The 26,205-nt window shown below is 37.5% G+C and overlaps 1 protein-coding gene across 1 annotated transcript in view; it reads left to right on the plus strand.

The window, feature by feature from the left end:
* UNC13C (unc-13 homolog C) overlaps positions 1-26,205 on the plus strand; it is a 644,738-nt gene that overhangs the window by 563,220 nt on the left and 55,313 nt on the right. The window contains 4 exon segments of the mRNA XM_070377927.1: positions 2,089-2,238; positions 7,605-7,728; positions 9,505-9,561; positions 14,936-15,016. Coding sequence (XP_070234028.1) covers positions 2,089-2,238; positions 7,605-7,728; positions 9,505-9,561; positions 14,936-15,016 — 412 coding nt within the window.

Raw genomic sequence — 26,205 nt, forward strand, 5'->3', positions numbered from 1 at the left:
CAGTCTTTATGTGTCTCTAGGTCTGAAGTGGATCTCTTATAGACAGCATTTATATATAGGTCTTATTTTTTTAACCCATCCAGCCAGTCTTTTGATTAGAACATTTAATCGATTTATATCAGGTAATTATTCATATGCATGCTTAGTCATGTCCAACTCTTTGCAACCGCATGGACTACAGCCTGCCAGGCTCCTCTGTCCATGGGGATTCTCCAGGCAAGTAGAATGGAGCGGGTTGCCATGCCCTCTTCCCAGAGGATCTTCCCAACCCGTGGATTGAACTCAGGTCTCCTGTATTGCAGACAGATTCTTTACTGTCTGAGCCACCAAGGACACCCTATATATATGTTCCTATTACCATTTTCTTAATTGTTTTGGGTCTGTTTTTGTAGGTCTTTTTCTTCTCTTATGTTTCCCACCTAGAGAAGTTCCTTCAACATTTGTTGTAAGGCTGTTTTGGTGGTATTGTGTTCTTTTAAGCTCTTGCTTCTCTTTAAAGCTTCTAATTTCTCCATCAAATCTGAATGAGATACTTGCTGGGTAGAGTAATCTAGGTTGTAGGTTTTTCCCTTTCATCTTCTTCAAATATATTCTGCCACTCCCTAAGGCCTGCAGAGTTTCTGCTGAAAAATCAGTTGATAACCTTATGGGGGTTCGCGTGTATGTTATTTTTTGCTTTTCATTTGCTGCTTTTAATATTTTTTCTTTGAATATAATTTTTGTTAGTTTGATTAGTATGTGTCTTGGCATATTTCTCCTTGAGTTTGAGACTCTCTATGCTTCCTGTACTTAGTGGCTGCTTTTAAGCTAACTAAGGTGTTTGTTTACTCTTTTGATAAGGTTTCTAAAAAACTATACCTTTTTAGATTAACATTTAAAAATATATTAAAAGTTATAACTTTTTGGTAATTTTTAACGTTGAACTAACATTCTTTTCTTGGACAACCAGCTATCACCAGCCTTGTTAGGTTTGTCACCTCTACTTATGTGTTTTTTATTTTGCTACAAAGATGAATTTGTCCTACAAACTGTTCATAAGGAGCTTTTCTGGTTTCAGGGTATATAACTTAAGTTGTCTTCATTAAATGTTTAGTTAAATCATTATATAAAAGGTAAAAGGGGTAAACGTTGCTTTTTATTACTTTTAATGCTTCTTTCCTCATTCCTTTACAGTACTTTCTCTATAGAGCTAAAGGTTGTTTTAATTTTCTATATCCTATACTTTAAATGTTAAGTAAATTATTAATTTGCTTGTGGTAGTAAAATTTAAGGATGATTTTGTCTAGTTTTACTTCAAGGCGTTCATAGATTATGAAATATCCTAGGTGTAAACTAAGTGCTTTTGTTTAAGCTATGCCTTGATTTATCCAAGCCCACTTTCCAGTGTGCTTACCTTTACCACTTGTCTCCTCTCATACAGTTAGTGTTTGTTAATACTGGACTGAGCCTAGAAGTTGGCTTGCCAATATAGGGTTGCCAGATACCATATAGCATATGTCAAATCAAATTTGAACTCCATATAAAAATAGGCAATCTTTGGTATAAATATGCCCCAAATATTACATGGGGCATACTTACACTAAAAAAAAAAAAAAAATTCACTATCTGAAATTAAAACTACCCAGGCTTTCTGTGTTTTAATATGCTAAGCCAGGCTAGAGATAGAGGCCAGACAATGGAAGAGGAGCAGCCAATGAGGTTGGAGGAAAGCCAAGAAGGTGTTGAGTCCCGAAGGACTCAACGAAGGAGGAGTAACCAACTGTTAAAAATCAATAAGAAAATGTCATTTAAAACAATGCTTTGAGAAATTCACCTGTTACTGGGAGAGATGGGGACCAAAATGATCCCCTACTCAAATTAATTCACCCCAAAAAGCATCTTTCTTATCTTCTTTACATATAAGGGTTCCAAGTAAGTTTTCATTGCAACAAAAAACTTTGCAGCTGAACAATAAGTTTGAAAACTAATGAGCAAAGGAAATCATGCCATTGGAAACAAATCAAACTCCCTGGGGTGAATTTAACAGACACAGGCAAAGGAAACCATAATTATTTGCTTTATTCCATAATTTATATTCTTTATTTTCAGTTTCCAGCTTATCATTGAAGGGTGCATAAAACAAATGAGTTTTGAACTAAATCAAATGAGAGCAAATGGAAATACTACATCTAATAAGAACAGTGCAGCAATGGATGCAGAGATTGTATTAAGACCTCTCATGGACTTCTTGGACAAAACGTAAGTATTCTACTCAATTTTCTCTTCATCCACTGCCCTAAGTTCAGCAGATATGCACTTGAGGGGGGAAAAATACTTTTCCTCTATGTAGGACAGTTTTAAAGGGCTTCTACAGAAATAGAGCAATTCATTTAAAAAAATCAAAACTCTTAATTCATTACTAGATGGGAAATAGAAGGAATGACTATGTACAGAAAAGGAAAAATGGAAAGGAAGTAAGTATTGGTAACTAAGGAGGCTGCTATTCTGAAGCACCTCAGAGATTAGGATTTTCATGCTTCTCAGATAACATTTGGACATGGAGATAGAAGTGAGTCCAGAATATCCAAGTTCATGTTGGAAACGTGCTGAAGAAGATAATAGCACAAATATGACTAGAATCAATTCAGCCCAGAGACAAGTAGATTGCTGCCTTGTCCCACCTTCAGCAACTATTTACTTAGTGTCCATTTGCATCAAACTCTATAATCTAGACGCTGGACAGCGATGATGGAGAGTCAAAGTATTTGACTCCATGGAGATTTCAATTCAGTAGTGGTGGGAATGGGTGGGAAAGGAGGCCTTCATGACCAACTAAGATAGTGTTCTTAACTAAAAAGTTGGCTTGTTTCCCTATTTGGTCCCTTCCTCTTGGAAGTTCTAATTCTGTAAGTTTGGAGTAGGCACCTATATTTTCAAATGTGTCCAAAATTGGAAATCATTGATCCAAAACAACAAGGGGTATGATTTCTTCAATGGTGATACTTGAAACCAGAACTGAAAGTAGAAAAGGAGAAGATAATTTTGAAAGCCTACCAAGGGACCAGCATAATATCTACTACTTTACATATATTACCTCATTTAATATTGTTGTGACAAATTAATTAATACCAATGGCACCAAGATAAATAAGAAGGATACATTACCTTTTGTTGAAGATAAGAACAGCAAAGAAAGAATTAGTAAGAACCTTCTCTATATATTAATAACTTCTTTAATTTCATTTCCCTTTGCTTATAACCTTACTGCATAAGTAAGGCTAATGTTCTTATCACTTTAATTTTAGTATTTGTTAGAAAAATTCTTATTTTCTGTTTGCTATGAAGAAATATATAGAAGAGAGGTGAATAGGTAATTAGGTAGCTTAGCGAGAAACAGGTAGGCAGGTGGTGTAGAAGAAAGGAGGGAGAGGAGAGGATGAAAGAGAAAAAGGCTTCTTCATATCTTTAGGTTCTTAATAGACACTTTTACTCTTACCACCTAATTTCCTAACAACCCCTTGAAATTTTTGTCATGACTCTTCTCTATGGATAAGACAGTTGATTCACAGAAACTACCATCTAGCTGTGACTGTGATGGTGAGTGGAGAGCAGGATAAAGCAATCCTGAGCCTCTTAAAACTCCTATGAGAATGCCTTCTGTTTAGAGATCTCCAGTCAGCAGTTTAGAGGTACATCATTTATCACGCAGAACTTTTTATTTTTGCATATGCTGTAACCAAGAGTTGGGAAACATACAGAAAGTTTTAAATTATCCTAGTACTGTTACCTACTAGGGCTTCTTAGGAGCTGTGGTGGTAAAGAATCTGCCTGTCAATACAGGAGACACAGGAGTTGCAGCTTTGATCCCTCAGTAGGGAAGATCCCCTGGAGAAGGAAATGGCAACCCACTCCAGTATTCTACTACTTAAGGGACTCTGACTCCATTTCAGCATCCATAAAACAGAGCTAATACATAAACTAGGTTGGCCCTTCTTTTCAATATATTTCAATTATTGTTTTAGTCAGTCTTAAAATAGTCTCTTCTATATCTAGTTATACTTTATCATTATATGTAACTTCCTCACATTCTTAGTAGAAAGAGACTATAAAAATAGAAAAACATCAGTGAACTTTAAAAATCTGTAAGATTTTAAAATTTGAGGAAGAGATAGGCATGGAGAGCTTGGAAATTTGGGGGCTAATACGGAATGTATAACCATAAATCTACTTATTAGGGGACCTTTTAAAAGGTCAGATATCAATTCTGTTGTCAAGGAACTAACAGTTTAGAAAGAAAAAAAGAAAAGTATAGCAGATAAATGCAATAAGGGATAATACAGTAGTCTCCTATTCGGATGATCAGCAGAAATATCATTTGTGTTAGGTCTTCTTTAAACACAGATAGGATTTGGGTACATGAAAATGGGAGATGGGAATTCCAGGGGGAGGGAGAAACAGCTGGATACCTTTTTATAAAAATATGGTCAACTATATGGCAAGATATCTCTCTTGTCAGCAAGTATATATAACATTTGAAAATTGTCTGGTTAATTGGTTTTGGGATCAGTCAAAATAGACAGTTCAGGTTCCAAAATGTATGTGTTCAGCTTACATTACCAAGTTGGTTAACTCTGACTAAATTAAGGAAGCAATCGCTAGATTTCCCCTCTATTTTTTGTTATTTAAAATGAATGATTAAGGCCAAAAGTTTTCAAGGTGGTTTTGAGATGATCCCCTTAAAAGCTGTGTTATAATAAATATACAGGCTCTCTCTGTGTAGCCTCCCTAAATATTATACAACAATGTATTTCTTTATGCTTCATTTTCCCCACCAAGACCTCACTACTCTATAAAACAAGCTATAAAGACCATTTCCAGCTAATATAAATCCCATGCAGAGCTGCAAACATATCAACAATTTTATTCCTATTGGTTCAAGTCCAGTTTAAACAGAGTTAGATAGCATACCAAGTACATGAGCTGACCATAAAAACAAGATCAGTTTTTAAACTCAGACCTTTAGGAAATGGAAATGACACAGCTGTTGCAAAATTGTCAGATTTGTTGTGTCTCAAATCATCCGAAGAATTTCTCTGAGGATAGGTTCTGTTGTTTTTTCATGACATATCATCTGGTTTCTACCCCGTGTCCATATAGTGAATATCCATCTACTAGCAAGCTAGAACTACCACCTTTGAACAATGGGTTCCAAACTTGTGGGGCTACAGAGTTCCACAGCTATGCCTCCAGGGCCCCCCAGCTCTCCCCTTCTTCCAGGGTAGGTCACTTTCATGTATTTTTATATACTAGGTTCTACACACAGCAGTGTTAGGAGAGATACTTCTATGTGAAAATGAGTTTGGGAAATTTCTTCCTTTGCTTCTCAAACATCAGTTCAGTTCAGTTCAGTTCACTCACTCAGTTGTGTCTGACTCTTTGCACCCCCATGAATCGCAGCACACCAGGCCTCCCTGTCCATCACTGTCTCCCAGAGTTCACTCAAACTCACGTCCATCGAGTTGGTGATGCCATCCAGCCATCTCATCCTCTGTCGTCTCCTTCTTCTCCTACCCCCAATCCCTCCCAGCATCAGGGTCTTTTCCAATGAGTCAACTCTTCGCATGAGGTGGCCAAAGTATTGGAGTTTCAGCTTTAGCATCAGTCCTTCCAATGAACACCCAGGACTGATCTCCTTTAGAATGGACTGGTTGGATCTCCTTGCAGTCCAAGGGAGTCTCAAGAGTCTTCTCCAACACCACAGTTCAAAAGCATCAATTCTTCGGTGCTCAGCTTTATTCATAGTCCAACTCTCGCATCCATACATGACCACAGGAAAAACCATAGCCTTGACTAGACAGACTTTTGTTGGCAAAGTAATGTCTCTGCTTTTGAATATGCTATCTAGGTTGGTCATAACTTTCCTTCCAAGGAGTAAGCGTCTTTTAATTTCATGGCTGCAATCATCATCTGCAGTGATTTTGGAGCCAAAAAAAATAAAGTCTGACACTGTTTCCCCATCTATTTCCCATGAAGTGATGGGACCAGATGCCATGATCTTAGTTTTCTGAATGTTGAACTTTAAGCCAACTTTTTCACTCTCCTCTTTCACTCTCAAACATCACATGCCTTTAAATATTAACTCCTTAAGTGTTAGTGTTAATTATATATTTAAATATTTAAAAGTTAATTCTGTCTCTGTCAGATCCCAGTTTGTAATTTCTGCATCCAGCCATTCAGAGTACTTAGTAGCACTATAGAAAGTTCATTAGGCTACCCTGAAATATATGATCCAAATTTTGGCACTCTGTACAACAGGTTTGATAAACTTTTATTAAAAGAGTCTCAGAGTTCAGTGTCAAGTTATGGAAGTTATACTTTCCATAAATCTTTGTGCAGCACTGTGCCTTCAGATACTGCTGGGCCTTCATGCATAAGTGCGTTTACCAAGGGTAGCATGGGCTATTGGACAACCTACTGAATCTCAGCCCTCACTCACTAGCTTCACTTCCTTAGATGAGTCCCTCCAACCTCTCTGAGCTGGTGTTTGATTTCTGAAATGGATATACTAATCCCAGAAATATCTGCAGAAGAGGTTTCTAAACTAAAGTGTTATATAAATGCTCAATGAGGTTACCATCATTATCTCACCATGAGAAGAATTGGTAAATACTTTAAGCCTATCACAGTTGGTGAACTGGGAATCTAGAAAATCTGAACTCAGAGAACAAATTTGTGTTTGTTGGGAATGAGTAAAGTCTAAGGATACAAACTTCCAGTAAGGTAAGTCCTGGGGATGTAATAGATAGCATATATATATATATAGTATAGTATTTATAGGAAACTATACTGTATCATGGAGAAGGCAATGGCAACCCACTCCAGTGTTCTTGCCTGGAGAATCCCAGGCACGGGGGAGCCTGGTGGGCTGCCGTCTCTGGGGTCGCACAGAGTCGGACACGACTGAAGCGACTTAGCAGCAGCAGCAGCATACTATATCATGTATTTGAAAATTGCTAAGGGTAGATATTAAAAGTTCTTACTATAGCCAAACAATATAACTCTGTGAGGTGATAGATGTTAGCTAAACTTACTGTAGTGATCATTTCACAATATGTACATTTATCAAATGATTATCTTGTGCTCCTTAAACTTACACGATGTTATATATCAATATCTCAAGAAAATTGGAAAAAAAAATAGTGGTAAATTTTGCTTTTGAGTGAATCGTATGCAGGTTTTCCATGTCATTGTGCAGATCCAATGCCAGTTAGTGATGAAAATATGTTTCTTTGGTATTTGGCCTGTACCATGAACATGGGGCATGTAACCCTGAAATGCAGGAAAAAATCATGTACTTTGGGAGCCTTGATGTCAATTTGGGAAGCAATTTAAGCAAAGAAATACTCTGAATTCATTTTCTACAAAACAATGATTTATACAAAATATGATGAAACAGATTTTTTACATTATGTATTTTGTTTTCAGTAAATGAAATTTAGCATCTGAAAATTATAAAGGCCTATTCAGGTATCTGAATCTCAGCCCTGAAAAATGTGAATGTGTGATCAGTAAAATAAGGTGATACCTCAATGAGAGACTCCTAAGCAATTATGTATTTTATTTCAGATTAAGTCTCTCAGCAAAGATCTGTGAGAGAACAGTCCTGAAGCGAGTATTGAAAGAATTGTGGAAGCTAGTTCTTAACAAAATAGAAAAACAAATTGTTCTCCCTCCTCTGACAGATCAAACAGTAAGTATTCAAACTCATGTTTGATTATACTTCCAATAACCCATCTAATTGGTTTTTGTTTCAATGAATGGTTTTGATCCAGATGAAATAGTAATTAAATTCATTTTGGGGGAAAAGGGTTTGATATACAATGGCTTAGCAAGGATCATTCCAATGACATTTCCTTATATGAATCAGTTTTATTTTCCGTTATGGCTGGATGTTGAATATAGTTTCCCTGTCTTATACAACAGGACCTTGTTGTTTATCGATTCTATATATAGTAGTTTGTATCTGCTAGTCTCAAATTCTCAATCCAACTCTCCACCACCCCCACTACAAATCATTTTTAAATAGTGGAAATAGTAGTCAAACTTCACACTTGCTTGATATTTCAAACTTTCTCTCTTAAAAAAAAATGTATCAAAGCCTAACTTATGGGGCTATCTCATCTACACAAATCATTTTTTATTTAATTTCATTATGAAACTTCACCCCAGAGGAACAGATATATGCTAGAATATGCTTGCAGTGTTTCTTCCTGCAATTTTACAGTTTAAGATGATAAATCTAACCCTGCTATCTGGATTCTTTTTTTAACCTTTTGCTTTTATCAATCACCTTTGCACTTGGACATAAATATAGGTGATGTCTTTTAGTGGATTTGATGGACATGATTGTATCAGACACAGTGAAATAAAAAGGAACTAGAAAGATCAATGACAGCAAAGTCAGACAGTGATCAACTGCATATACCAGCCAGCTCAGTTCACATATCCTGAGCCAAGCAAAGAAAGAAATAACCCTAACAAGCACTTGCTATGGTGACTGAGAAAGACAAGTTGATATAAATAATGAGTAATTATAAACGAATATATTGACACCATTAATCATGCACATTCAGTGAAATTTAGCCAGTGAAATTATATAAAAAATATTTTCTTGCAAATTGTTCCAAGGTGCAAAGATTCATGTTTGTTGATTTACCACCAGACAGTGAGTGTTAAATATAAATGACTTCGAGTTTTACTTCATGCCATGAGTATGTGGTATAATCATAGCCTACACATATGGGTAGCCAAATCACAGTTAGAAACATACACACTTACGTCTTATTCTCCTATAATACATAATGTATTTCTTTAACATCAGCTAGCTTTCACTTAATTGGCCAATAGGGGAGGCTGTCAGGGCAACCTGCAAGTTGGGTTGCTTTACTTACACACTTTATTTACATTCTAGGCTACTAATGAGTATTCTGGTAGTGCTTCCAATGTTTATTCTGATGTTTTTCCAGCTTTCCACAGGGCCTTGAGGTGCTAGGGAAAAACCTCTGGCTGAGGAAGGAGTTAAGAAGGCAGGGCTCTGACAGTTTGGATGGCATGTCAGGAGGACCAACTCCACCTTCAGCTCTGGATCTTGAAATTTTGTGTAATTTATTTTAAGGGGTAGGGAGTGGAGGGAAGGAGTTGCCTCTGCTACAAATAAATAAATAAAAGGTAAGCTCACTGATGTAATCCACATTGTACACTAAACTGGCTGCCAGAGCAGTAACTCAGTGAAACTTCCAGAAGTGGGATGCTTGTGAGGACAGTTGTATTGCCAGATACAACCCTAGATATGTGCTAGGTATCCAGATCCAATTTGTAAAATAGACCAATTTAGGCCATATAAAATAAAAGTCAAGTCACAAACATAATCAGTAAAATAGAGAACACTGTCTATTGACTACATTTCGACTTTGGTACTGAAGATCTTACAAGTTGCCTCTCTCCTTTTCTGTGTGTGTGTTCCTAGGGACCCCAGATGATTTTCATCGCAGCTAAAGATCTGGGACAACTCTCCAAACTGAAGGTAATAAGAATATGTCTGTGAAAGGCAGTGCACTGACTACAGTTCCGTGAGAAGCCAACCTCCTGTTAGTAGTGATATCCAGTACAGAAGGACTAAGGATGTGTGTCTCAGGTCTCACAATCTGTTTTAAGAAGAAATTAGAGTAAAATGGAGGGACTGAATTGTGCTTTCTTCTTCTCCCCACACCGTATATCTTTTTGTATTTTCCAATTCGTAGGGCAGCGGGGAATTTTTGACTGTGTTGAAGCATTCAGGATTACTGTTTTGAAATAAATTAGAGAGCATATTTTCATTTTTATAGTGAATTGGCTTTGTATGAAGAAAGGCAAAGAGTGCTCCACAGAAACCCAGTAAAGTCTAGAGAACTCTTCAGGCAAGAAACCTAATGCAGGAAAATAAACTTATCAAAGCAGACATTGAGCTTGTCAAGATAATCAACCCCATTATAACAAGGATTTGCTATATAAACAATCCTACCTGTTATTATTGCTTGAGAGTCACAGGACTTTGCAGTTGCTTAGGGAACCTCAGATTTGTTTTCCCTCTAGAGTAGAAATTTGACTGGTTAAAATATATAGTTGTTCTGTAACGGACTTTTTGCACTTAGCACAACGTCCTGCAGTTTCATCAGTGTTGTGGCATATAACAAGAGTTCCTTCCTTTTAGAGGCTGAATAATATTGTATTTGTAAGTACATACCACTTTTTATTATACATTCATTTATCCATGGGCCACATATAGGCCAAACTTGTACCTGTAGTTGAAATATATGTTCTTGTTCTATTTCTACCTGAGAGAATATGGTGTAGCATGGGGGTAGGTTCCAGATACTGACCACCTTCTACCTCAGCTGCTTCCAAATATGTGACACTGGCCAAAGTACTGAACATGTCTAATTTTCAGATTTGCCATTTGTAAAGTCAAGACAGTGTTAACCCTTGGCTCATAGGATTGTTGTGATGATAACGTATTCATTATCTTTGCATGGTAACTGCAAAGAGTATGCCTCTTTCCACTCACAGAGGGCATTCTCTTGTCTCTTCCCCAGGCTGGCAGCTCAGGGTTACATATCATTGGGGCTGTTTTGTGTGTACACAACAGGGTAAAGATCATCCACGTGACTGCACCTTTGCTTACTGAGTTGAAATAGATGCCCATTAATGGCAGTACCTTGTTATATCACCTACTTTGTCCCCTTCGTCAGAAGAAAAGTTAAAAGCCAATAATCCATTTAGAAGACAGAACCATCACATGAGATTTTTTCTCACAAGTATTCAGTGCTGTTGGTGGTTCAGAGGGAAAGTAGAAGGTAGATGCCATTGTCAAACTATTGTTTTGGATCTTGGATCTCTATCATTTTCTTGATCCCTTTTATTACCTCCCTGAGATTTCTATCCCCTCTTTTGAAAAATGGATTTATACAGCATTTAACTTTCTCATAGAAAACCTGGAAAAGTGAAACATCACAGTCCCTTATTACAAAAGAAATGGCCTTGGCAGTGTGTGTAGATCTGTGTGACATCAGGAAACAGAAACTGCATCCCCTCCAGCTTCCTGAGTTGAATGCTTTATCAGCTATAACTGTTTCAGTTTCAAGTGATGGAAAGCCAGACTAACAAAAGCAAGGAAAGAATTTATAGCTCCATGAAATTTTACAGTTCTGGGCTGACTCTGGTTTCCATCACTGCTTGATTAGGAAGTCAAACAATGTTACAGAAGCCAGTTACTCTTTCAACTCTGTTCTTCCCTTGTTTGACTTACTGCCTTAACAATCCTCCTTTCCTGTTTGGAGGACAGTTCTCTGCTTATATCTAACATTTTTGAACTTGAAATTTTATAGAAAAGAACACCCACCTTGATGCAGGAAATTCTAGCAAAGTCCACAGGCGCATCATCAGTGCTAATGCAATATTATCACCATTCCCAAGCCAATCACTGTGGCCTGGGGGATGACATATGCCATTGGGCTTAATTCACATACCCACACCTGAGCTGAGGAGTGCTGTCAATCCTGTTCAAATCTTATGAACACTAAGTGAGAGAGAGACTGGATCCTCGGTGGGCATATGTATGCTACCTGGGAAAAATCAGAGTCTGCAGAAACCACAGCTCTTATATCCCTTTAGTGGCCTCAAAATGTCTTCAATTCAGTGAGTTCTCTTGATTATAATAAACTAAAAGCATATTATGAATAAAATGTCCTAAAAGCATTAATTCATTAAGACTGAAATAATCCTAAGGACTAAAAATAGAATCCTGTTGTTCATAGGTGATAGAAAAACAACTTAGTTTTAAAACATATTTTTTCTATTATTGTTCCTCGAGTTTTTAAAGTTATTGGTCCATTTAGTCCATTTAATTTGAGCAATTATTATTTGTAAAAGATTAAGACTGCCAAGCATAGAAGTCATTTTTTAATTGTTATTTACTATGTTGTGCTAAATATTAAAATGATTCAGTTTTACAAAATACATTGTTTTAAAAACTACCATTAGTGTTTACAGAAGATTTTAATTGATATACAGTAGGACCTTATTGTTTAGTTGATTTGAATAACCCCAAACTCTCAATCCATCTTTCCTTGTGCTAGTCTGTTCGGTGCCTTGAGTCTGTGTCTGATAGGTTCATTTAGTAAAATGATGGTCTTTGTCTTTAATTATTTCTAAGATAATATCTTATCCATGTTGCTGCATTATGTACATGTACTACATCTTTTTTAAAATTAAAAAAAAATTATACTGGAATATAGTTGATTTACAATGTTGTGTTAGTTTCAGGTGTACAGCAAAGTGATTCAGTTATACATATATCCATTATTTTTCAAATTCTTTTACCATTTAGATTATTGAGTAGAGTTACCTGTGCTAATGGTAGGTCCCTATCAGTTATCTTACTAATGTGTATATGAGAATCCCAGACTCAGTTTATCCATCCCTGTCATGTTTCCCCTTTGCTAACCATAAAAGTCTGTTTCTTCTGCCCATTTTTCAATTGGGTTGTTTGGGATTTTTTGTTGTTGAGTTGTATGAGCTGTTTGTATATTTTCGAAATTAAACTCTTCCTAGTTGCATCACTTGCAAATATTTTCTCCCATTCTGTAGGCTTTTTGTCAAACCTTGTACATTTGATTAGGCCCCGTTTGTTGATTTTTGCTTTCATTTCTATTACCTCGGAGAATGACCTAAGAAAACATTGGTCCAGTTTGTCAAAGAATATTGGCTATGTTCTCTTCTAGGGAGAACTGCAAATTTTATAAAATGGTTTTCCCATATTTTACTAGAATGTTGCTTCCAATGTTTCGTTTTCATTTCAAATCCTGGGTCTTTTCATTTTTTCATGTATTAGTTTGAAAGCAGATTGGATACACAGGTAAAGTGTCATTTGAAATAATAGTATTAATGAGTAAAAATAGTATTAATGAGTAAATTCAGCAATCCTGTACAGAAATATTAACAAGTGACTACCTTACTTAAAAGAACACAGAATCAAGGAACATAGAACAATGAAGGAAACTAATTTCTTTTCTGCTTGTGACTATGATTTAGAATTAATTTGTTAAGCAGGATTTATTCAGATTTTTACATATTCTATACTACTTCATCCTCTGGAACTTTATAATGTAAGTATGCCCAACTTATTACTATTTTATGGGATCAGATTTATCTGGCATAACATTTTTATGGACAGGTGATACAATATCAAAACCAGTTAGTAAAAATACATCTGGGACAATGAATTTCCTGCAAGCAAGCAGTAACACATTGACAGCCTTTTTCAGAGACTACCTTATTTGAATAAGTTGTTAATCATTTCTTGTACCAACAATTATTATTTATTAGCATCTATTAAAAAATGTGACCACACCGAAAAGCAGTCAAGATTGACAAAGCCAGAGAGATTTATTTACTTGCCTTCAAGCATTTCTGTCTATAATTTTGCAAAAATTTCCCATTATTCTTTGAGTCTCAATAGGTATTTAATATCTTTATTTTTAAAATATTAAATGGACTCATATGTTTGTGGGGAAATTCCCACATCAGAGAAAGATTCAGTGAGATGCAGAAGTATAAACTGTGAATCTAGCATTATACCAAGTTTTGAACAATATTCAAGGGCTTGTGATTCCATTCAAGCATATGGAATCATTTAAGATATTCTGAAGAAGTACAACTCAGTTACCAAAAACATAGTAAGTGCCTAGCAGGTGATAATTGCCAAGACAGGCACTAAAAGTCACAGAAGTGAGTAAAACATAGGGATTATCTTTAGAAAGTCATGGCACCTGCTAAATGACAGAGTAACATAAGGATTGGAATAGAAAGATGAGCCACTGGGTGTGACTGTCCAATTTGTACATTTCACAAAGTATCCGACAAAGGAAGTGAATGACGGCTGAATTGGGGTCCATGATCCACTTGCTGTGCCCCATAGAAAAAGAGGTACTTTTTATTGCTGAACAAAGACACTGATACCTTGACCAAGCCATGCATTCTCAGAGCTATGTCCACCCATATTGACTTTCCTTCTGATTCACAGAGACACACTTATCTAAGTTAGAAATTAAGCTCTGGAGGACAAAAGTCTTTCTTTTATGAAACAATATATCTCAGTCACCTAGAACAGTACTGGCACGTAGTAAGCACTCAGGAAATATTTGTTGAATGCTGTTGACTAGAATAGTGGATGCCCTGGGCAGATGGTTAGGAGTTTAAAAATTTTTCTCCAGACAAGTTTTCCTTATTGTTGTCCTCTACCATCATTTCCCTAAATAACTTTAGATGAAGACAGAGTTCATAGTGAACAATGAGGAAAATTCGTTATGGAAATCAATTCTAAAATATTAAAAACCTCCAGAACTGAATTCAGTTAATTCTTTGGGAATTTTCCTGTTAATGACTGAGCATTAAGGGGATCCTAGAAAGTGAGTAAAGTGAAAGCATTATACTTAAAGTAGCTTTTATCAGTAATAATTGAATGAGGCTAAAATTTACCTCTTAAGTCCTTTCCAAGGTTGACCTTCTTCAGTGTGACAAAACAGAAAGCAGAGATTAATGTGGAAAAACTTGGACACACATTTTCCAGGATTATCTCTCCCCACCCCATAACATTACTTTGCAGGTGAAAAATAAAGCCATATATGAATCAAAGCACTGCTTTTTAAGTTAACGTGTAGTATTTCTTCTTTGGGCAAAATGAATTTTTATTAAATATCTGACAAAATTGTCATCATCATCATCATCTAAATGTGTTCATATGAAAAAGTTATCTCAAATGGGAAATATCTGTATACAAGGATTATACACATTTTGTTTGAAAACAGTTTTTAAACAAATGAACTGGTAATTTTATAAGAAATTGTTCACCTGTTTTCCAGGAGCACATGATTCGAGAGGATGCCAAGGGTCTGACAGCAAGACAGTGTGGTATAATGGAGGTGGTCCTGGCTACCATCAAGGTAAGATTAGAGAGTCCCTGGATATGTACCCTCAGAGAAGTGTACCCCCGATGCGTGTCTGTAGAGCTGTACATCCATAGACATGGTAGACAGTTGTATACAGACATTCTGGGAGTGTGTCAGACTTAGCCCATACTATGTCATTATTATATCCATATTACTTTACCCTTAGAGTTGCTTTCTTTGTATACCTTTATAAAATGGGTAAGAAATCTATGTTGTAACAGATGTTTTCAAAGAAAGACAGATACCTCCAAAGTCCAAAGTCCAGTTAAATATCAATAGATGCTTCAGGGGACTTAGAGTTAATGGAATTTCTGTTTGTGTTTTCAATGCTTGTTGAAATTATTTTGGAAAATCAATTTTCTCTTCTCTCTTAGTAAAGATAATAATTTAGTTTTCTGCTGAAAACCCAACGGCATTGCATTGTGTGCATCAATGTTTCATAGCTAAAGTTTGGCCTAAAAGTTATTGTAGTGTGGGTTAAATATAGGTAGATCTCAAAACATAACGTCGGAATTGTTTTCATATGATCCCTTACAGATGTATATACATACATTTTATATTTATATGTGAAGGTTTATTAAAGAGTGAGATATTAATCCATCTTCTAAATTTGGACTGTGTCCAATGTCTGAATGCTTCACAGGAGGAAGCACCTTTTACCAAGGAAGTGTAAGGAGTGTAGCAGAGACCTGTGAGCTACCAGAAGCCATTTTCCAAGCACAGAATAATCTCACTGGATAGAAACAGATATTACAACAGGAGTCATTAAAACAGAGTTCTATATGACACCCCACAGAGCTATTACCTCATGATTTTTGCAGTTTCAGCGTTTAATAAGAGAACATCTTTTGCTGCTTCAGTGGCAAAAAGTTGTGAGGTGACAGAGATGGAGTTTCTAAAGATGTATCCAGAGTATGGGCTGGAAGTATATAAATCATTTTTAAAAATAGAAAACATGAAAGAAAGGAAAAATACAAAACCAGCTCTTTTTATTTTCATAAATATGTGTAAGAAATGACTGCCCTTTGGAATTATACCAGCACTCATGGCTACAGAGGAAAGTGCTAGGAGAAAAAAATAACTCTGGGGCATACACTAAACAGGTAAAAAAATATGGTTATAGAATCAGAATTCAGCCCTTACTAGATTTTATTAGGTCAATGTATGACTCTAAGAGAACAAGAAAAATGTGTTCTGTGAAAATAGATAATGGCCTTCATTGTACTGATAGACCTGGCCCATGTCCCCTAACTCCAACTTTTCTCTAGTTCTTCTTGATGGGGACAGATGACCACCTCCTACAAGACTAGTTCTGCCCAAACTCTGGGATTATCCCGATACCCAAACAAATCCCTCTGGTCTACATGTTGACATCTCAACTATACTGTCTTCCTGCCCAGGTCATTGGTAATACTTTAGTTCAGCCTCAGTGACCAGACACTTGCCTTGCCCTTTAAAAGAAAGACTACTCCCTGGTATCTTGGAGAAGACAATGGCAACCCACTCCAGTACTCTTGCCTGGAAAATCCCATGGATGGAGGAGCCTGGTAGGCTGCAGTCCGTGGGGTTGCAAAGAGTCGGACATGACTGAGCGACTTCCCTTTCACTTTTCTCTTTCATGCATTGGAGAAGGAAATGGCAACCCACTCCAGTGTTCTTGCCTGGAAAATCCCAGGGACGGGGGAGCCTGGTGGGCTGCCGTCTATGGGGTCGCACAGAGTTGGACACAACTGAAGTGACTTAGCAGCAGCAGCCTGGTATCTAAGATCCAGTAAGTGGGTCCATGTCATTATCTTGTTTCCCAGGACTGGAGTCTGACCTTGGTCCTTCAGAACCTCGGAACCTGAGGTCAGGTCTTCAGTCTCACTACTCCCCAGATTTTCCTCTGGGGTCTCCAGACTACACCCACTCTACCTGCTTTGAGAGCCTTTTACTCCTGTCCTCTGCCCCTCTGCCAAGAAGGAGAGTCACCTAATATTTCTTCCAATGGCCCTGAAGTCAGTTTGCCACAGCTGGGCTCCCTTTTATCTTTTCTGATTCTGAGATTTACCCTGATTATACTACAAGGCACTGCTTCTAATGGTGACTACAAAGGAATTCAAGAGAAAGAGGACTACTACTTAAAAGAATTGTAGTCTTGAGCTAGTGATTCAGTATTTTCTGGGGGCTCAGCAAGGGAATACTGTCAGGTGGAGACTTCATGGGAAAGACATTCTTATATTGAAGTAGTAAACACTATCCAGGCTAATTCCCAAAGGCTGCCAACAACATGATCCTTAATTCTTCTTTAGGTGAATTTAAGCAAATAAGCTGAACATGAGAAAGTTAAATTGAAGGAAGAGGATGCTATGGAGTTTGTAGACAGTAGCTGAAATACTGTTGTGCATTCTTTCAGTCATCTTTCATATACATACATCCTCTCACCTGATTCTTAGAAACATCCTGGGTGTTAGGTACACCAAGAATGATCATTCACATTTTACAGATGAAAAAGCAGGTTTAAATTGTTTACCTAAGTCCAGAGTCACTTGTACTTGGCAGAGTTGAGAAAAGATGCCAAACTCTAAAATCAGTGCCCTTGCTTCTACGTCTTATTTCACTAAATGTTAACAAGGTGCAGGAAAAGGCAGCAAGCCAAAATGGGTAATATCCCTACAGATAGATTAGTTCTTTCTAAATTAAAATACCATGTTTCAGTTGTTTAGATTATTTTCTAATGATTTAAAATAATATGAACTCATTCAACCTCTATATAGGTACTGATGAAAATATAAACTTAAATACTAAAATTCTAATTAGACTGGGTTATTTTGGCATACCAGTCACAGGTAGTTTCAACTATAAGTCAAAAGTATAGAACATGGCACAAGAAATAGTTACCATGACCTGCTGCAGCTAGCATGGTTGGCCTTGGAGGCATTACATTTACCTGCCAACACTGAGCCAATTCAACAGCTCTGAAACAGCCAACAGCTTAATCAGCATGTGCAAGCTGCTGTAGAGGCCAGTGCAGAAACCCTATTTAAAGCTGAGCTTTGGAGTCTCAAACTTATATCTCAGGCAGATTCAGGACTTACAAGGGAGTCCCTGAAATGTGGGTTTCTTTCCAAGAAAAAATGAAGAGCTTTTTCCACCAGCATGTACTCTTTGACAGTATCGTGAATCTCAAGACTTAATTTTTTATTTTTTTAACTTTGAACCATGCTCTAGTTATTTTCTGATGAAGTTCCAAAAACATAGGGCAAGAAAACTGGCTGGTTGTATTTTTTCCAACATTCTAAATTACCCTGGAACACTTGTTATTTGTACCTAAACATGACATTCTGAAATGTATGGAATCTGAAAAAATCAGCAGAGACACAGAGGTAGAGAATAAACATAATGGATACCAAGTGAGAAAGAGAGGGTGGGATGAATTAGGAGATTGGGATTGACATATATATATATATTTACACTATTGATAACACATGTAAAATAGATAACTGAAAACCTACTAAATAGCACAGGGAATTCTACTCACTGCTATGTTGTGACCTAAATGGGAAGGAAATCCAAAAAAAGGGGATGTATATGTATATGTCCACTTTGATGGACAGTAGAAACTTACACGACATTGTAAAGCAGTCCAATAAAAATTGAAAATAAACACATGCATTAGGGCCCTCTAGAAATCTGCATTTCTTGGTGTTCAGGAGAGAATGTGGACTAACTATGAATATCTATTCAAATACAGCCTTGAAAAATCCTAGATAACACCATTTCTGATACTCAGGATTCCAGACAAATAACAGGACATGGAATATTATGCCTCTCAGGCTCTTACCCTGACCAAGTCCTCCACAATCCTGGAATCCATTATTCAAGAGTCAGTTTTGGTGGCTGTTTCTTACTTAGCATGTTGTCTTTAATCATTTGTAAGTATCGTTTTTGCATTATTTAAACTTCAGGTGCTCACGGGAGGAACCAAACAACCTATCTAGTTTGGAGTACTGCAATTCAGAAATCATTATTTGAGAGCTTACCGTGTGGAACAAAGATGATAAGCAGTAAAGAGGTGACTGAAAATTAAAGATATCTTGCTCTTAGGAACAGAAACATCCACAATCCATAAAATATGAGAGTTACTGACAAAGTACTGGGAAGTGCAGAGAGGGTGATGAATTCTCTGTGAGTGGCTAGAGGAAAGCTTCCTGGTGAAGGAGGTTTCAGATCATTAAATGGGAAAGCAAGGTGGAAAGTCATCACAGGCTTAGAGAAAAGCTTGGGTGAAATGTGACTGAGGTATGGGGTAGCCTAAAAACTTCAAATAGGCTAATGTAGAAGGATATCAAGATTGGTTGAGAAATAAAGGGAATATATAGAATAGAAGAGACACATTGACTTGGACCCAAAGTGGTGAAGCATAAACACCAAGAATCTGAACTTTAGTTTGCTGGCAAAAGGGAGGAAGTAGCATATTATGATCCAGTATATTACAGAGGACTCCTATTGTCTTAAAAAATAATTTCTTAAATAACTATCAAGTATTTAAAGTAACCTCAGTTGTTAAAAACAAGTGATGATTATATCTAAATTTGCAAAACAGATCATCTGCATGAATTTTCCAGAAGTCTGATACTGGTATTGGAAGGAAAGAGAGTGATGATGGGAAATTTCTACCAAAATGGTACATGTAACCAAAGAAGTAAAATCTCCCAGCAGACTTGTAAAGAAATATTAGCATATTTCCATAAGCCAGTAAATATAGTGTGTGAAAGATCTTCAAATATCTGGCAAATATGAATACTTAGAAGAATATAGCGTTTTTATTGGGATTATAAAAGGGATGGCTTGTTAACCATGCAGACAGTATCCTGATGTTTTAGTTAGTAGTTCTATTTTTTTTTTTTTCTCACAAATCACATTAAGGTCTGAAATGTTCTACTTTTTCTTTTTTTTTGCACTCATGAAGAATACAAGAAATACAAATATCTCTGTTTATTTTTTAAGATAAAGAAAATGATACCTCATACAAAGCTCTTTCAAGCCCCTCATCACTCACCCATATGTTAGTGAAGCAATGTATTCCTTTATGAGGGTGGGAAATCTTCACAAACATCAGAAAGTGGATATAAATGTAAAGAAAATATCTGGAACTACATGAGGAATAGCACTGATAGAGTATCAGAATAGTGGGTGACATTTCTGCTTTATTGACTTTGCCAAAGCCTTTGACTGTGTGGATCACCACAAACTGTGGAAAATTCTGAAAGAGATGGGAATACCAGATCACCTGACCTGCCTCTTGAGAAACCTGTATACAGGTCAGGAAGCAACAGTTAGAACTGGACATGGAACAACAGACTGCTTCCAAATAGAAAAAGAAGTACGTCAAGGCTGTATATTGTCACCCTGCTTACTTAACTTCTATGCAGAGTACATCATGAGAAATGCTGGGCTGGAAGAAGCACAAGCTGGAATCAAGATTGCCGGGAGAAATATCAATAACCTCAGATATGCAGATGACACCTCCCTTATGGCAGAAAGTGAAGAGGAACTCAAAAGCCTCTTGAGGAAAGTGAAAGAGGAGAGTGAAAAGGCTGGCTTAAAGCTCAACATTCAGAAAACTAAGATCATGGCATCCAGTCCTATCACTTCATGGCAAATAGATGGGGAAACAGTGTCAGACTTTATTTTTCTGGGCTCCAAGATCACTGCAGATGGTGACTGCAGCCATGAAATTAAAAGATGCTTACTCCTTGGAAGGAAAGTTGTGACCAACCTAGACAGTATATTAAAAAGCAGGGACATTACTTTGCCAACAAAGGTCCATCTAGTCAAGGCTATGGTTTTTCCAGTGGTCATGTATGGATGTGAGAGTTGGACTATAAAGAAAGCTGAGCACCAAAGAATTGATGCTTTTGAACTGTGGCGTTGGAGAAGACTCTTGAGAGTCCCTTGGACTGCAAGGAGATCCAACCAGTCCATTCCGAAGGAGATCAGTCCTGGATGTTCATTGGAAGGACTGATGTTGAAGCTGAAACTACAATACTTAGGCTACCTGATGTGAAGAGCTGACTCATTTGAAAAAACCCTGATGCTGGGAGGGATTGGGAGCAGGAGGAGAAGGGGATGACAGAGGATGAGATGGACATGGGTTTGGGTGGACTCCGTGGGTTGGTGATGGACAGGGAGGCCTGGTGTGCTGCGGTTCATGGAGTCGCAAAGAGTCGGACATGACTGAGCGACTGAACTGAACTCAAGAGAGAAAGACTAGAGTATACAAGTTACTGTCCTCTCTTGTGGGAGTACTATTAGGACTTAAGAATGTACTGTCAATAAACAAAATGAGTTATCACATATAAAATAATGAAAACACTTCCTATTGTATAGAAAACTCTTCATAAATATAACCATCATACTACCTGTGTGCATGGGTGCTCAGTCACGTCTGACTCTTTGTGATCCTGTAGCCTGCCAGGCTCCTCTGTCCAGGGATTCTCCAGGCAAGAATAATGCAATGGGTTGCCATTTCCTCCTCCAGGGAATCTTTCTGACCCAGGAATTGAACTTGCATCTCCTTTTGCCTGAGAATTGGTTATTTTGAAGGAGCTTCTTTCCACTGGTAAACCCAAGACCTCACATATTCTAGTACAACTAGATTTTTTTTTTGTTTTCCTCCTTTCCTAATAAACCACTCATCTCTCTCAATGATGCTATTAAATCTGACTCTTTGCCCCAAGTAACAGTCCAAGTCCTGTCCTCCATGCTTTTGGTTTCCTGTGCATAGCATTTTCACACTACAGGGGCACAAAACCCCTAAGATTTCTGGTGCTTTCTGAGACTCCCCTCTAGGAAGCAGTGCTGTTCTCTTTCTGCAGGAGTTTCTTGATTAAAAGGCAGGGAAGGCCCGTTGAAAATTAAGTAATGATGTGTCAACTTACAAAAAAAAGTCATGTCAGAGATGGAATAGGGTGATACAGATGCTACAGGGCTTGAGGAGGGGACACATATAAAAGTGGGAAGATGTCCATCAGCAGATGAATGGATAAGAAAGCAGTGGTACATATACACAATGGAGTGTTACTCAGCCATTAAAAAGAATACATTTGAATCAGTTCTAATGAGGTGGATGAAACTGGAGCCTATTATACAGAGTGAAGTAAGCCAGAAGGAAAAACACCATTACAGTATACTAACGCATATATATGGAATTTAGAAAGATGGTAACAATAACCCTATACGAGACAGCAAAAGAGACACTGATGTATAGAACAGTCTTATGGACTCTGTGGGAGAGGGAGAGAGTGGGAAGATTTGGGAGAATGGCATTGAAACATGTAAAATATCATGTATGAAATGAGATGCCAGTCCAGGTTCGATGCACGATACTGGATTCTTGGGGCTAGAGCACTGGGACAACCCAGAGGGATGGTATGGGGAGGGAGGAGGGTTCAGGATGGGGAACACATGTATACCTGTGGTGGATTCATTTTGATATTTGGCAAAACTAATACAATTATGTAAAGTTTAAAAATAAAATAAAATTTAAAAAAAATAAATAAAAGTGGGAAGGATTTAGGGGAGTTAGCAACTACCATGAACTCCAGAAATCAGGGAAATATGAAAAGAGTGATCACAAAGGACAGATGACAGTTCACTGGCTGGAAAAGAAAGGTAATTGTTTTCTTTGGAGAAGACTTAAACATACTCAGGGAGAAAGAATTTGACCATGAAAAAGCACAAGACCAGAAGGCTGGGAGTCAATGATTAGACCACTCAATGGACTGGACTGGATTTAACTGGAAATTTTCATAGTGAAGCAGTGTAACATTGAGGTTACGGGAAATGTTGGGGTTGCAAGTAGGTATTGAAAATATTAATACATGGCATGCAAAAGTACCATTTCAACAATGGAAATCGTACAGGAATGTGCAGAATGGATTGACTAGTTCAAGACTGTAGTCACAGAGATCAGTTATGGTTATTCAATGCATAAGATGACAAGGACTATCACGAAGAGGGTGATCTTAGGAGTATAAAGTGAAAGATGGCTATGAGTGACATAGAAAGGCCCAGTCATTGGAACTTGGCAACTAAAAAAATGGGGCAGGAACGATGGAGGAGCCAGGGTGACTCAGAGTTTTAGCCAAGTGGTTGAGAAGCTTGGTCCCAAAGAGAAAAATGGCAAATCAGTCAGGAGGGTCATTTTCCTCTTTCCACCTAGAATCTGGGGAATTATTCTCACAATAAAGCTTATGTTATAAGTAGAAAGAACTCTATAGTTCACAAAAATCTTCCAGACAGAGTAATTAATTTCATCTTTACGACACCATAGTCAGGCAAGATGGCTGTTTCTATTCCCATTCTACAGAGGAATTAACCAGTGCTCTGTGAGGTTAAATAACCTATGCAAATCACACTGCATAGCGGAAAGACAGTGTTTTCCAGCATTTTAGAGTAAAGAACAGGTCAAAGAAGTGAAAAGGATTCTAACATTTGAAACTGATAACAGAAACTGACATGTCCCTTTTCCTGCTCACATAGAAACATGTTACCTACGGTGTTGTTGGTCAACTGTGCTGTTCTGCACTGTGCTTAGCCCCTCAGTTGTGTCCGACTCTTGTGACCCTATGGACTGAAACCTGCCAGGCTCCTCTGTGCATGGGGATTCTTCAGGCAAGAATACTGGAGTGGGTTGCCATGCACTCCTCCAGGAGATCTTCCCAAACCAGGGATTGAACCCAAGACTGCCACATTAGAGGCAGATTCTTTACCATCTGAGCCACCGGAAAGCCCAAGAATACTGGAGTGGGTATCCTATCCCTTCTCCAGGGGATCTTCCCAACCCAGGAATCAAACCAGAGTCTCCTGCGTTGCAGGCTGATTCTTTACCAGCTGAGCTACCAGGGGAGCCCTCTGGTCAACTGACCATCCCTTAATATTGGCTATTAAGGCTAATAATGGGACCTTACTAATTCACATGTAGCAGCTTCAGGTTTTAAGATATACTTATTATAAAATGTTTTCTTTATATCAAACCAGTATCTGCTTCCCCAGTGCTTCTAATTATGAATTGGTTCTCCTTCTACCCTTTAAAACTACTATAAAACAGTTCCATTTCCTTTTCTATGTCTTCCCCTTTTCAATGCTTTTCAGACATTAAAGAAAACTATCATGCTGCCCCAAGTTATCTGCAGCTGTTTATTGAATAACATGCCTTCTAGAGCTTACAAAGTTCTGGTCATCTACCTTGAGGAGATTTCCATTTTATATTTCTCATAAAATGGTGATGCCAAGGAACCACCCTCATATTCCAGATATGTTCTAATCAGCAAAGAATGCTGTTGCTCTATCACACCCTTTGTCTTGACCTATCTGTGATATTAATACATGATCAGATTTCATTAGCTTTGATCACTGCCTCATCAATTAATAAATCCTATTAAATTTGAGCATGAGTAAAGCTTTAAAAATTTTACTGATGTTAAGCCATGTCACCCCCATTCTTTACTTTGCAATAAAAATTTTATTGGGAATACAGACCTTTTCCTTTTCTCCTTATCAGGTTGGTATTTGCATAACCATAGAAATCATTTCCTTTTCTCTGTGAATGAGGAGCCTATGGCATGTGTTATTTATCTGTGTTCACTGAACCACTGAACAGAGGCTTTCGTGCTTAGCTTCCTGCAACTTGTTTTCTCTCCTAACATTGCTACCTTCTAGCCTGAGTTTGTCTTACAACATCTTCTATTATACAATGCACTTAAAAGACAAAGGCATTGTTTCTGCCCTTACAAATCATCTACTGTTCACTTACTGTCCTGCTAAAGCTTTTACTGAATGACTCAAAATGCTCCATGGCTCAAAGGGAACAAATCAGTTCTGGATCATAACCTGAAACTCTACAGAGACCCTCAGGCTTTACTCAGGAACAAGCTCATACCTTATTTATGTTTTCACTATATGATTAGTTCCCCATGTACCGAAGGCCTACAAAATAATGCCTTTTTAATGAAAACATGTCTTCCTATAAAGTTATTAGAGAATTTCAAGACAAATACTATACATAGTTTATGCTCTTATAGCCTAAATCTAGTTCAGCATGTACATAAAGTCTTCTAGGCCCTCAAAAATACCTCAATTAAATTAAGTCCAGTTACATTCTTCTTAGAGTTTCCTAAACAATATTCCGTGGAACACTTGTGTGTCCCTGAGAGTTAGTAGATGTCCTGTGTGATAGGTGTCCTATAGCCTAATAATTTTAAGAACAGGTATGTTAGTGAAAGGTCAAACAGTTTTCCCTACCACCGTGAATCACACAGCCTTTAATGTATTAAAAAGCATTGTGAATCTTTAAGAGTATACGAAATCTCTTAACTTCTCTAGGCTTTCTACTTCCTAAAGGCAACTTGTAACTTTGAGGAAGCACAAGGTTAGTAATGACAATAGAGTGACAGTAGTAAAACAGTATATTTTAAACTATACCAAAGAAATATGAGAACTACAACTGCAGGTTTCCCCCACTATAGGAAAGGAGAGCATTCCTATGAAACCTTTTATTAGCTGAAATGACATAGGCAAGAAGCAATTACCTTAGGACTCATTCTGCTCAGGGATGCACAAAATAAATCGAGATCAAGCACAAATACAGTCCAAAATCATGACAGCTTGATGTTCAGATGCTGGGTGTAATTCCTGGGTTAGGTGCTGGGTGGTACCACTCTCGTGACTCAGGGTATACACTGCCTCTGTAAGACCTCACTGCTGTTTTTACATCTCTTTTTTCACAAAAGTGAAAATCATTTTCATGTCTTTTTTGGTTAGTGAAAACAGTACTAATGTAGGTCATCTACAGAAGTGAAGTGGCATAAAGGCAATTTTCAAAGAATGGGGAATACCTGTACTTCACTTCTTCTCAAGCAGTTCCTCTCAGTTACCTAGTGGGATTTTCCCCTTTCTTTAGTCCATAGTGGTAAATTATCTGGTGGCTGCTGAAGTGGAAAATGGCAGTGCTAATAAACAAGACACCATACGTGTCACCTCTTTGAAAGTCTTTATAGATTCCTTCAGCAACAGCATTATTTCCCAGTCCTATTGTCTGTCTTTTTAAATTCTCTTTATTACGCCTCCAACATATCATTGGAGTCATTCACTGACAATAACATTTCCTACTTGATCAGAGTCCCTTTGGGAACAATCTC

The sequence above is a fragment of the Bos mutus genome, chromosome 10, assembly GCF_027580195.1.
Source record: "Bos mutus isolate GX-2022 chromosome 10, NWIPB_WYAK_1.1, whole genome shotgun sequence".
In the NCBI taxonomy this organism is placed as follows: Eukaryota; Metazoa; Chordata; class Mammalia; order Artiodactyla; family Bovidae; genus Bos; species Bos mutus.